The sequence below is a fragment of the Tamandua tetradactyla genome, chromosome 21 (genome assembly GCF_023851605.1).
Source record: "Tamandua tetradactyla isolate mTamTet1 chromosome 21, mTamTet1.pri, whole genome shotgun sequence".
Lineage (NCBI taxonomy): Eukaryota > Metazoa > Chordata > Mammalia > Pilosa > Myrmecophagidae > Tamandua > Tamandua tetradactyla.
In genome coordinates, this window is record NC_135347.1 from 53,214,987 (window position 1) to 53,227,466 (window position 12,480).

Consider the following 12,480-nt stretch of genomic DNA (forward strand, 5'->3'; position numbering starts at 1 on the left):
TCTTCTCTCCAGGCCTCTGGGTTCCAACAACTTTCCCCGGGGTGATTCCTTTCTGGATCTCCAAAGGCGAGTGCTGAGATGAGGTATGCCGAGCTGCTTCAGCTGTGCTACATTGCACTCTCATTTAAGCACCAGCCAATTAAGTCAGACGTCACTCATTGCAGCAGACACGCCTCCTAGCCGACTGCAGGTGTAATTAGCAACAGATGAGGTTCACCTACCTTTGTCTTATGTCTGCAGCAACAAAACTAGGTATGCTCACCTGGCCAAGTTGACAACTGAATCTAACTACCACACCTGCCTTCCCCTCCTTGTGGCGCAGCCTGAGCTCCAGGGCCTTGGTCACCCCCACTGCTCTCCCCACTGGCTCCTCACCCCACTGTTCCCAGATGCCCTCACTTCATCCCCGCTGCCTCCAGTCTTTGGAAAGCCCTGGCCTGAGGGTCTTGGAGGGTGGACTCAGAGCAACCCCGCCCCTTGTTTCTCCCCTGTCACCTCGTTCCAGCTGGCCCTTGGCGTGCCTCCTGAGCTGCCCTCTGGCTTAGCCTTCCTGTTGTGGTTGCTGAAAGCAGACTTCCTGGTTGCAGACCTGAGTGGAAGCTGCAGACGGTGGCAGAGCCGCCTCAGGGTACCTCTCAGGAGAGTCAAGGGTGGAAGAGCAAGGCAGGCTGAGCCCGCTCCAGGTGAAAGCCATGGCCCTTCAATAAGGGACCTTGGAGTACCTGAGATGGAAAATAAGTCTTCAAGCTGCCACTCTTGGAGACATTTTTGATGTCCTCATTTACTCAAAACGGAACTCTTCTTCTTTTCTTCCATTCATTAACCCTACAATGAATATATTGAGAGTTCAATTTTTACTGTAGTAGCTTATGTAATTGAACTGTCTGTCTAGTGAATGCTTCTGAGATAGTTGCTAAGCTTCGATGCCTAACTAGATGACTTATTATTGCTTAATTTCAAGTAAATTCCTTGTCCTGGGGATGGTAGAGGATGGTGAAATTGAATTTAACCTACTATCAAAGACAGGATGGATAGGCACTCTGACTCAGCCAGGAGCTCTGTCCCTTAGAGCAGGGGTGGCGCTGTGACCCTAAAATCTCAGCATTGCCAACAAACTAGGGTTTTTGCTCATGTGGCATGTCCACAGAGGGTTACCTCTGTTTCTGCTTCATGTCATCAGGGTTCCCAGGCTGATGGACGGGTGTCTGTCTGGGATAGTTCCGATCTCATGGCAGAGGGAAAGGAGAGATGGAAAACAGGCACCAGCACATAAGCGTCTGCTGAATACTGGCACATGTCACTTCTGCTCACATTGGGTTGGCTGAAAGCAAATCACATGGCCAGACTTTATTAGTGGGTTGGAAAAATAGGATCTTCCTCCAAGGAGGGCAGGGAGCATTTGAAACAGTAATGCAGTCACCCATGGGAGCTTCCCTAGAAGTTTCCAATCAGGAGGGCACACTTGCTGTAGTTAATTCCTGGGTTTTCTGATTTGTTATGGGTTTGTGTGAGAGACTCAGAAAGACAGATGGCCTAATCCTCTCCATTTATCATGTTTGGGGTTTCTCAGGCTGTTGGAGGGAAATCTGGCTAATGGCATTGTATCTGTGAACAAGGAATGATTCTTTCCACTTCTGTCAAAAGGGACAAAAAAGCCTACAAGTAAGAATGAACATTGGTTACTTCACCATCATTGAGAGAGGCTGCCCAGCTGTCCACTTAGACAAGCCAGAAGCCTGTTCTCTAAGAGTTATTTATTCTCAGAGTTGAGTTAACTGACCAGAGGGCATTTGGAGCATCCTCTCTACAACACCAGGGAGCTTATGAAGAAGGAAGCTGTGTATCTTGATTTTTATGTATAAATTGTTAAAAGTTCTTTGTTTTCTACCCTTGTGACTCTCTGTGCTGACACTCTCTACCTTCTTATTGATCCTGAAAAGACAAATGAGACTCACTTTAACATTTACATTTTGCTTGATATCACAGAATTAATAGCAAACTTGAAAAGCATCATTTATTTAAAATTATGTAAAACAGTGAGATTAAAAGGCATCTCTTGAAATTCAGGTTCTAATTCTATTTACACAAACAGAAAATCCTTTTGACCCCACAATATGTACAGGACAGAGGCACATTGCCTCTGACTTACAGGGTCAGGACTAAATCAAAAACTAAACTTTAGAGTGTACCTTGGAAGTTTGTTTCTTCAGTACCTCCTGGCTAAAAGACAGAAACAGAAAGACGAATGAAGACTTGCCTCCTAAAATGTTTGAGATAATAAACTTTGTAGAAGGTAAAAAAAAAAAACCCACTATAAAATTTGTAAGTAGGCTTCAGAAATCTTAAAGAATGGGTCACTTAGAAAATGAGACCAGACCTGCTGCCTCTGGGTGCAGCTGCCTAAGGCCAGGAGATGCAAACCTGACCCCCGCAGGAACGGGTGCTCCAGAGAGGATCTGTAGACCCAGAGGAGATGGAGTGGGTGTCAGAAAAGACATATACGGCTGGCCGGGGACAGAGAATTAAAGAGCAGATGTGACCAGGCACAGCAGCTCAGCAGGGCTCACTGGGAGCTCACGTCCTGAGCAGGCTCGTTCAGGCTCCTTGGACAGAGGCCCTCGCTGTGGAGGGGCATGGGGTGCCCAGGCTGGAGACCAGGGCCCTGGGGGAGGAAGGCGTGCCCTGTAGAGGGCAGTTAGGCCAGGCTGAGAGGAGAGAGCATGTCTGGAAATGCCTTGGGTCCACTTTGGAGCTTGGCTGCTCACCTTTGGAGAAGCCAGGCCCACAGGAGGCGCCCTGCGCGCCCAGCCCAAGCCCAGGAGAGGGCAGTTCAAGAGAAGTTCAAGATACCTGGCCAGACCTGCAGTATCTCAGGCGAAACCCAGGAGCCTCAGGTGGAGGTGAGAAAATGAACAGCAAATGAACTCCCAGTCTTAAGCCTGGGAAGCCCTATTTGCCATTCTCAGAATAGAAATTGCAGAAAAGAAAAGCTTAACTGCACTGCAGTGTGTGCCCTGCGAGAGGAGGTGCGGGGCACTGTCTTGGGGCCCCCCCTGGCAGGTGGTTCCGCTTCCCTGTCATCCTGTCGTCACGGCCATACAGATTACACAGAGAATTCTGCAAAACAAGTCAAAGTGTACATAATTTAGTAAATGCAACGAGTGTCGATCCAGATTATAGACCATGGCACGCTCATAATAGACCTATTTAAAGGGTGAAAACCTTAGAATTCTATTTTAGGGTGCATTACAGATTTTAAAACTTTTCTGGGAAGCTTCCTCAGCAGGGTTCCTCCGCCCCGACACTACTGATATTTGGGGCCGGATCATTCTCTGCCACGTGGGCCTGTCCCGTGCATTGCGGGCATGAGCGTCATGTCATCTGGGCCTCTGCTAGGTGCTGGCAGGACTCCCCCCTCCAAGCTGTGACTGATAACCAAAGCATGCATCCTGGGCCTCTGCTAGGTGCTGGCAGGACTCCCCCCTCCAAGTTGTGATTGATAACCAAAGCATGCCTCCAGACATCCCCCGGGAGACAAAACTACCCCCATCTGAGAATCAGTGCCCCCGAGTGTGCTCAGTAGAGCCAGCTTTGGGATGGGAGAGTATCAGTGAGGTTGCAGAAATAAAGAAAGAACACTGGGAATAAGCAGGAGGTTTGGAGCAGATTTAAACTGGAACTGAAAAGAATGATACGATTATTGGTGCATTTAGATCCTCTTAAATTTATCAAGCTGTCTGTTTCATACAGACAAACTGGAGTCAATTTGCTTTACGGGGTGGCCTGGGTAAGGAAGAATTTATAAAACTACCTGGTAACTTAAAAAAAAAAGCTGTGCAACGTACTGTGCTCTTTTAGTCAAGCTGTCCTTCACTTGGGAGAGCTGCTTCTGTGCTCGAAAGAGAGAGTTCTGAAAGTTTGGGGAGTTTACTTCCTGCTATACAAGAATTACTGGATAATCCCCACAGGGTGACCTGTTCCTGCAACCTGCGTGGCCATGTGAGCTGTGTGTGTCCTGCTGGAGGGCCATGTCCTCCCGACCCTGCACCTCGGCCTGCCCTGCACCTCTCGGCCCTGCCCTGCCCCTAGGCCTGCCCTGCCCCTAGGCCCTGCCCTGCACCTCGGCCTGCCCTGCACCTCTTGGCCCTGCCTTGCCACTAGGCCTGCCCTGCCCCTAGGCCTGCCCTGCACCTAGGCCCTGCCCTGCACTTAGGCCTGCCCTGTGCACCTCGGCCTGCCCTGTGCACCTCGGCCTGCCCTGTGCACCTAGGCCTGCCCTGCACCTAGGCCTGCCCTGCATTTAGGCCTGCCCTGTGCACCTAGGCCTGCCCTGTGCACCTAGGCCTGCCCTGTGCACCTCGGCCTGCCCTGTGCACCTCGGCCTGCCCTGTGCACCTCAGCCTGCCCCGTGTACCTAGGCCTGCCCGGCACCTAGGCCTGCCCTGTGCACCTAGGCCCTGCCCTGTGCACCTAGGCCCTGCCCTATGCACCTCGGCTCTGCCCTGTGCACCTAGGCCTGCCCTGCACCTAGGCCTGCCCTGTGCACCTCGGCCTGCCCTGTGCACCTCAGCCTGCCCCGTGTACCTAGGCCTGCCCGGCACGTAGGCCTGCCCTGTGCACCTAGGCCCTGCCCTGTGCACCTAGGCCCTGCCCTATGCACCTCAGCTCTGTCCTGTGTACCTAGGCCTGCCCTGTGCACCTAGGCCTGCCCTGCACACATGCTGGAGTGGGAGTGCAGCCTTCTCCCGATTGCCTCTAAACCTACTCACTGGTGAAAGACTCCCCTGGGGGTGGGGTGGGGGGGGTTGTTAAAAATGCACGTGCTGGCACCACTACCAGAGATTTTGATTCTCTGTGTGGAGCCCAGGAGCTTTTTTTTTTTTTGGTAACAGTTGACCCAAGCCCCCTTCTAGGAGCTGGGGGTGGTCCAGGGAGCATACTTTTAGACAACGCACTCTAGCAGGCCTTGCTAACTTTTGAGGGCTAAAGCACATAAATTCTACTTATTAGGCCTCTTATCCTTCCAGAAGACGCTGGGATAGAGGCCATGCTGCCGAACCCTTGTACTACTTGTACAGACATAAGAGTGATGGTAATAATGACAAGAGATACGGGCCGAGAAACAGCTATGACAAGAGAGCAAAATACAGTCTCCTTGGAGACGCACTGACCATTTGGGCCACACAGCTATTTGGTGTCAGAGCTGAGCTGTGATCTCAGGTGTGTGCGGAGCTGTTGCCACGCCCTGCAGTCCTGCCCTGCACGTGCAGGTGTCCGGCAGGGTATTTATTGCTATTGCCTCAGGATGGGCAGAGAGCCATGCCCGAGAGGCGCTGCCGCAGCCCAGATTCACCTGGTTTATCAAGGGGGGGGGGGGGCTCTCGATGCTGGATGAAAGACCACGAAGACCAGCCCACGGTAAACTTCTTGGTTACACTCAAGATGTTCTCATCACTAGAACCTGTGAGCCCTCTTGGCTCAAGAGGACCCTCTGGGGGAGGGTTGCAGCTGTTGAGGTGACAGTTATTTCCCTGGGTCTGTACATCTTTTCATGTTATCATAAATTAAATATAAAATGTGGTTTCATTTCAAAGGGACATTCCTGAGAAGTAAAATTTCTCTGGGAAAGGACTTCTTTAAGCTTCCAGGAGGGCAGGACTTAGAACAGGGTTTCTCACCCAGGGCATTGCAGCGCACCAAGGCATTTTCTAAACAATATAGAGTCCTGCCCAGACCAGCCTCCTGCCCACTCTGCACCAAAGATGTGGTCCTTGAGGAAGGAGAGGAGCCAGGCCTGAATCTCTCTCTCCAGACACTGCTTCGGTTCCTCCGCAGAGGGTTCTTGGGTATGGCCTGATACCACCCCCCACCACGATGCAGTCGGAATTCCACAGCATCAGCTAAGAAAGAGTCTCACCAAGAATGTTTAAGCTGAATCTAAATCAGCCTTTAGATTTAACCTCCCGTTTCTATTGAAATAATGACAGAAAATAAGTTTAAATGACATCACGAGGGACAAACCCAGATTGTTGGATAATCCATGAGAAAACTGGCCTGGTACCTTCAAAACAGTAAATTCATGGGAAAGAATGGCAGGGACAGGGTAGGTTAGCAGTGGTAGGATTATTCTTGACTAAAAGGAACTGAAGTTATATAACAAAATGCACTCTGTGAATTTTGATTGAATCATGGTTAAAAAGTCTAGCTGTGAAAAATGAGGGTGGGGCAGGTGCAGTGGCAGTTATTGCTTAATGGGTATCGAGTTTCCGTTTGGGGTAATGAAAAAGTTTTGGTAATGAATGATAGTCACAACATTATAAACATAATTAATGTCACTGGATTGTACAGTTAAAATGGTTGAAATTGAAAATGTTATGTATATGTGAGTTTATGCCACAGTTAAAAAAAAGGATATAATCCCAATTTTTAAAAAAGTATGTAATCAGTTTATTCATTCATTCCACAAACATTTGTTGAGTATGTACTGTGTGTCAGGTACATTTTCTTACATGTATGTAACTATATACATGCATGAGGGAGAAAAACAAAAATTGAAAAACAACATACAGCCCAATCTGAGCAATGTTAAAAAAGGGGAGGAGGGGTCCGATTTGAATATGGACTAGGCTTTGGTTATTAGGAAATCATTCTCAGTTTTCTTGAGTATATTCATTTCATTGTGGGTATGTAGGAAATTGGCCTTATTTTAGAAGGTATATTCTAAAGTATTTAGGGGTGAATTGTCGGACATCTGCAGCTCATTTTCAAATGATCAGGAAAATGTGTTTGTGTGTGTGTTAGTGGGAGTGTGTACACTATAGATCAACAGAACAAATACGGCAAAATAGTAAAAAGGTTGAATCTGGGTGTTCTGTCTGCTCTTTTCAGCTTATCTCTATGTTGAAATTTTCATGATTAGTTTGAAAAAATGAGCCACATTGAATATAAGCCTAGGGTTCTTCCAAACATCGTCCTGGCCTGGTTCTGTGGGTTTGCTGCCTTTGCGACGGTGGAGGGGAGTGTGGGCATTTTGTTTTGTAACAACATAAATGCTTAATAAGAATATGAGGTGGAACCGTCTGCATGATTACTAATAGGTCAGTTGGAACTGACAGATTCTAATCTAAATTGACATGAAAACAAAATGCTTGTGGACATATCACCAGGGTCACTAGTCATGGTCAAGTGAGCTGGACAGAGCGTCAGATGTAAATGCACACATGTACCTAAGTGTGCAAAGTCAGACACGTACTGTAATACCACCACACACCAGCAGAGTCCCACATGTATGAAAACACAGACTTCCTGATTCAGTACATGAAGAAACATAAGTATGAGACATTTTAAAAGAAAGTTAGATTGTTCTTACATTTTTTTAAAAAACTAAGTGCCAGGATGTAGTGTGGGCTTTTTGATGCAGCTTTGGTTGAAGTTCTTTACTTTCCCCCCACCTTTGTAGGTAAACGTGAACTTTGCTCCTGGTTTCTGTGCCCACAGTCCCTGGGCAACAGCTCTGGGTGGTCCTGGTTGCACGTCACCTTCCTCTCTTCTAACTGACAGTCAGGAAGCGGCGAAAGATAGGACGCTGCTGATCTAAGCTGCGGACCCCATTCAGCTCTGTTCAGCACCGTCGCCTTTACCCCTGGGGTTTTAGGTAGAGCGCACATGTATATGACTGACTCATTGTCGAGCCATCTAGAAGCTGCTCCTGCCTGTGGATTCTCACTGTAGGTTTCTGCAGGATTGCAGTTTATAATTTTTTTTTAAGTTATTTGCTATTAGGCTTTACTTTGCAGTCCTTTGTGACAATGGTAGCATCATTTATAAAAATCAGAAGGTGTCCAGATTATCCTCAGCCATCAGAGGTGTGTTGGAGACGTGAATGGCAGGGAGGACCTGGTTTTGCTAAGTGAGCTTGGTGGGGCAGGAGTTACAATGAAGAACCCCAGGTGGCACACTGGAGGAGCTCTGTGCCCCTGCCCCTGCTGTAATAAGCATCTGTTTCCCCTTTGTTACTCATGTCATCTCAGCAGCTCCCGGCCTTCCTGCACATGGCCAAAATGTGACACTACACAGAGCACAGGCCACTATAGAAGCCCCCTGCTGCCCCTCCAGATTTCCCCGTGTCTCATCAACCTAAGGACTTTTCTGGAAGCAGTGTGGTTAGTCAACTTGCTAGAGAGACCAAAGCATCTTATCTCCCTATTCAAAAGAGAGAAGAATAAAAAGCTTCCTTCAGACCTGGGGTGGGTATAGAAATTTGGTGCAGTGGATGGGGGATAATTTTAGCACAAACAGACAAGGCACTCTATTTTTGCACTCTATTTTTTTTTTAATAACTCTAGCAAGGTTTCCTAAATACTTCTGCCTTAAATTTGGTCCTTTGGCAAGGTCTTACAGGAATCCCAGAGCCTGGATGCCCCATCTTCCCTCCTCCTGAGGTTGCATATCCCTTGTCTCCAGAAGTCACAGCCTAATTACGCTCCTGACTCTGGGCAGAACATGCTGCCAGGACAGTGGACACTGGCACGTTCTTAACGGTGCTTGCCACACAGTCCTGAGGTTCTTAGCAGGGACAAGCATGTAGAGGTTTAAGCAGCAGAGGGACACGGATGTAGACATGCATGTAGACATTACAGGCATGACTGTAAACAGGTTTTCTAATCAAAATCTGAAGTCTTTTTCCCTAATAGGTAGACTTTCCACCTTTTGGTTTAAAGCGCTTGCAAGCCTGGTGGGCTGCGCTTCTGTGAGTCAGCCGGACCTTATTCGCAGTGGTCGTCTTCATTCTAGACAGTCTCCTCCACAGCGCGTCTCTTTTGGTAGCTTCTTTTCCTAAAGGCTTTTCTGTTTGGGGTATTGGTAGTGGGGGAGGGAGTGGGAACGAGGGAGTGGGAACCAACAGGCCTTGGGCCTAAGGCTCATTTGTTCTCAGCAGCAGAGTTTGGCAGCTGGGCTAGGCTGGGGCGGGGGGAGGGAGCAGAAAGCAAGGACAGGACACACCCTTGGGGCTGCCAGGGAAGCAGACCTTAGTGACCTCAGCAGTCCCCATGTGGCCTGTGCGTCACCTGTTTTTATGTGTCACGGCCAGGGCTCTGCAGCTTTGGGGAGGTCTTATGGGAATCCCAGCACCCGGGCGCCCCCTTTTCCCTCCTCCTGAGCACCTCCATCAGTTAAATTATTGTCTGGCTGCTGTCACCCACGTTGGGGAAAAGCTCCTGAGGGAACTGGGCTGATACTTACTTAGCAGTTGCTATGCTGGGCACGGTGCAAACTGCTTTAACAGGTTCTTGTTTATTCCCTATAAGCCTGCATCGAGGTGGGGTCCTCTTCCCATCCGCATGCGCTGGGTAGGGGAGCCGAGGCTCAGAGGAGTTACATGGCCACAGGCCACATCTGGAATCCTGCCTGCTGGAGCCCACCCCTCCTGTGGTGTGGTGCACACCCCTCGCTCAGCACAGCCCACCGCAGGAACACACACCCTGGGGTTCAGCGCTTCCAACCCTAGAATTGTGCCTGCTGTTTTCCCAACATATATTATTACAGAGCTGTGGGAGGATTTTGAAATATGTCTTGTGATGGACATAGAGTCACCTCTGAATGGGAGGCGGCCAGCCGTCAGGACAGCTGGTGTGTGGGGTAGAAACAGGCATTTTGGGCTTTGACCCTGGCTTCCTAATTTCTCCACTTCCTTCCCCTATAGATAACTACCCACCCTACCCTGTCCCCAGCACACCAGGGGGCTCTTTGCGGTCCTCATGGAGTCAACATGGTCTTGGTTAATAAGACCCAGTTGTTGAGGACAGGGCCATGCAGTCATTTGGGGAATGTGAGCTGCCCAGAAAAGGGGACTGGGAGACTCCGTGCTGGCCCGGTTCAGGGTCAGGTCCCTCTGGAGGAGGTTTGGGCTGTTGGAGCAGTGCCCTCTGGTAAGGAAGTCATTTGTTCTCAGGGCAGAATAAGTCCTGTGTGAAATCACAAGTAACGGGTGTGTTGAGTCCCAGACCTGGGGGTGAATCGAAGCTTGGGCAGAGAGAGGCTCACGGTGGTGAATCGGGACAATAAAGGCTGCATTCACGCACAAGCTGCTGCTGTCAGCAAGTCGTAGTGCAGCTCTGTTGTAGTGGCTGTAACGGTCACTAATGCTTCTGTTTAGAATAACTTCCCCAAGTGAGAAAGTCAGGAACTCTTCCTGGAGTTTTAATTATTGTAGTTTATTTTGTCTAAAAATTGTCCTTTGAGAAATGGATGAAAAATAGGTTTGGGTAGCAATGTTTTGTTTGTCATTTTTCTTGGGGTCATTTCCCTTTAATATTTTCATTTATCAGTGAAGCAGACTCTTATCTTTCTGCCTGGTTTATTGCTAGTAATTTAGGCTTCCAGGCAGTAAAAGTTGGGTGTTGCTACTTTCCACTATTAAGCAAAAGTTTTTGGTGCAGTTTTTCAACATTTCGTTTATCTAGCACCTAATAAGCAGGTAGTGCGTCCTGCAAACTTTAAAAAATGTAGCCAGTATATAGGCATAGGTCAGTCCCAGTTATATAGAGAGTTATCTGGATTCCTATTCCTATGGTGTTTGACTTTTTCTAATAAAAAATATTGACGAGGGAGCCGTGTCCCAAGCGTGCATGAGCTTGTGGCAGTGTCCCGTGCCCCCCGGTGCCCCTGGGGTTCTGACACTGGTCTCTTTCCTGCTGTCATGCTGCGGAAGGAGAAGGCTGGCCGCATGCAGTTATGGAGCGTGGTGCCGGAGCCTTTACCCGGGGAATACTCCGAGAGGCACTGAGAACGCGACGGCACAGCGTGCCGGCTGGAAGCGGGGTTCGCGGCAGGGGTGCAGCCGGGAGTGCGGCGTGCGGGGCACGGCCTGGGGAGGGCGGTTCCCGACAGCGGACAGCCCCGCGCGGGGCCAGCCCTGCGAGCGCTCACGCTGGTTTTGAGACTGAAGTTTGTCCCTGGCGGCGGTGGGGGCGGGTCCGGAGAGCGCTGCTAACCGCCCTGCTCCTCTCTCTCCTAGGTGCGCGCGCGGGGCAGGCGGACCTCGGCGGCCCGGAGAGCGCCCCCCGCGGCATGAGCGCCAGCCCAGCGGGTCCGGGCGCCGCGAGCCAACCTCCCGCGCCACCGGCTCCTTTCTGACGGCCGCCCGCGCCGGTTCCTTCTGACGGCCGCCCGACCGCCCACGCCCGCTCCCTTCTGACGGCCGCCCGCAGGCTCTCGGCCCCGGTACCCCGCGGACGCTCTGTCCACTGTGGGCATCAATATGTGTCATGTCATCGTCACCTGCCGCTCCATGCTCTGGACTCTGCTGAGCATCGTGGTGGCCTTTGCGGAACTCATTGCCTTCATGAGCGCGGACTGGCTCATCGGAAAAGCCAAGGCCCGCGGCAGCGCCGAGCCGGACGCGCCGCCCCGAGGCCCCGCCGAGCCCCACCGCCCCACCCTGGGCATCTACGCGCGCTGCATCCGCAACCCCGGTGGGCAGCACGTGCAGAGGGACATGCTGTGCGGACCCTACGCCGAGAGCTTCGGCGAGATCGCCAGCGGCTTCTGGCAGGCCACTGCCATTTTCCTCGCCGTGGGCATCTTCATCCTCTGCGTGGTGGCCCTGGTGTCCGTCTTCACCATGTGTGTGCAGAGCGTCATGAAGAAGAGCATTTTCAACGTCTGCGGCCTGCTACAGGGAATCGCAGGTGAGTGTGCCCTGCAGAGGGTAGGGCCCGAAGGGCGCACCCTGAGGCCCTGTGCACCCAAGGCCCGCGCCCATTCATTCATTTCCTGCCAGGCTTCTGAAAGTCAGCTTTCTTCACAGTCAGGCTTCCTTTTGTTTTCCTGTTTCAGTCGCTCTCACCTAATAGAAAGACAGGGTCTGCTGCTTTTCAGGTTGCGAGCATTCCTCTTCATAGCTTATTTCCTAGGGATCTAAGTTGTTGGTTTTTGTTTGGAGTAACTGCTCCTACTTGTGCTTCCCACTAAATTGAAAGCATGCGTTCCATGTCACTGCGACCCACATTGAGAAATTATGGTGATAGCGAATCCCAGCTGCAGCTAGTGCTTCATGCTGAGAAAGAACCTCAGCGCTGGGTCCTTCCACACCACACTCAGCCCCGTCCCCAAGGGCCAGATGATTTCGCTTCGGGAGGGGAAGCAGCGGGTTGGGAAGCAATTAGTATCAGCCATTGTGTGTTTAATAATGTTCTGGTTTAAATTATCTCCTGGAGCCTGATGGAATGTTCTGTGCGTGCCGATCAGAAACCTCAAGCTAACTTGTGCACTTTCTGAGCAATTCTCACTAATGAGCTTGTTAGAAATGGGTAGGGAGGAAAGTGTGAGCTCTTCACAGTGACCTGAGGGAAAGCTGTGAGCCACAGGAGACTATCCACTGCCACCAGCATTTTCACAGGCATTCCCAGGCGGAACTGAAGGGTGGGTCCTGAACCAGGAGAGGAGACCAGGTGATCAGTCTGTCTGGACTCAAGGGAT

At 50.5% G+C, this 12,480-nt stretch overlaps 1 protein-coding gene across 5 annotated transcripts in view; it reads left to right on the plus strand.

Moving 5' to 3' along the window:
- The window catches only part of LHFPL2 (LHFPL tetraspan subfamily member 2), a 184,270-nt gene that overhangs the window by 139,757 nt on the left and 32,033 nt on the right, over nucleotides 1-12,480 (plus strand). For all 5 annotated transcript variants that reach the window (XM_077139347.1, XM_077139348.1, XM_077139346.1 and 2 more), the window contains one exon: nucleotides 11,018-11,690. In XM_077139347.1, coding sequence (XP_076995462.1) covers nucleotides 11,261-11,690 — 430 coding nt within the window. In that variant the 5' untranslated portion in view covers nucleotides 11,018-11,260. The remainder of the gene's footprint in view (nucleotides 1-11,017; nucleotides 11,691-12,480) is intronic.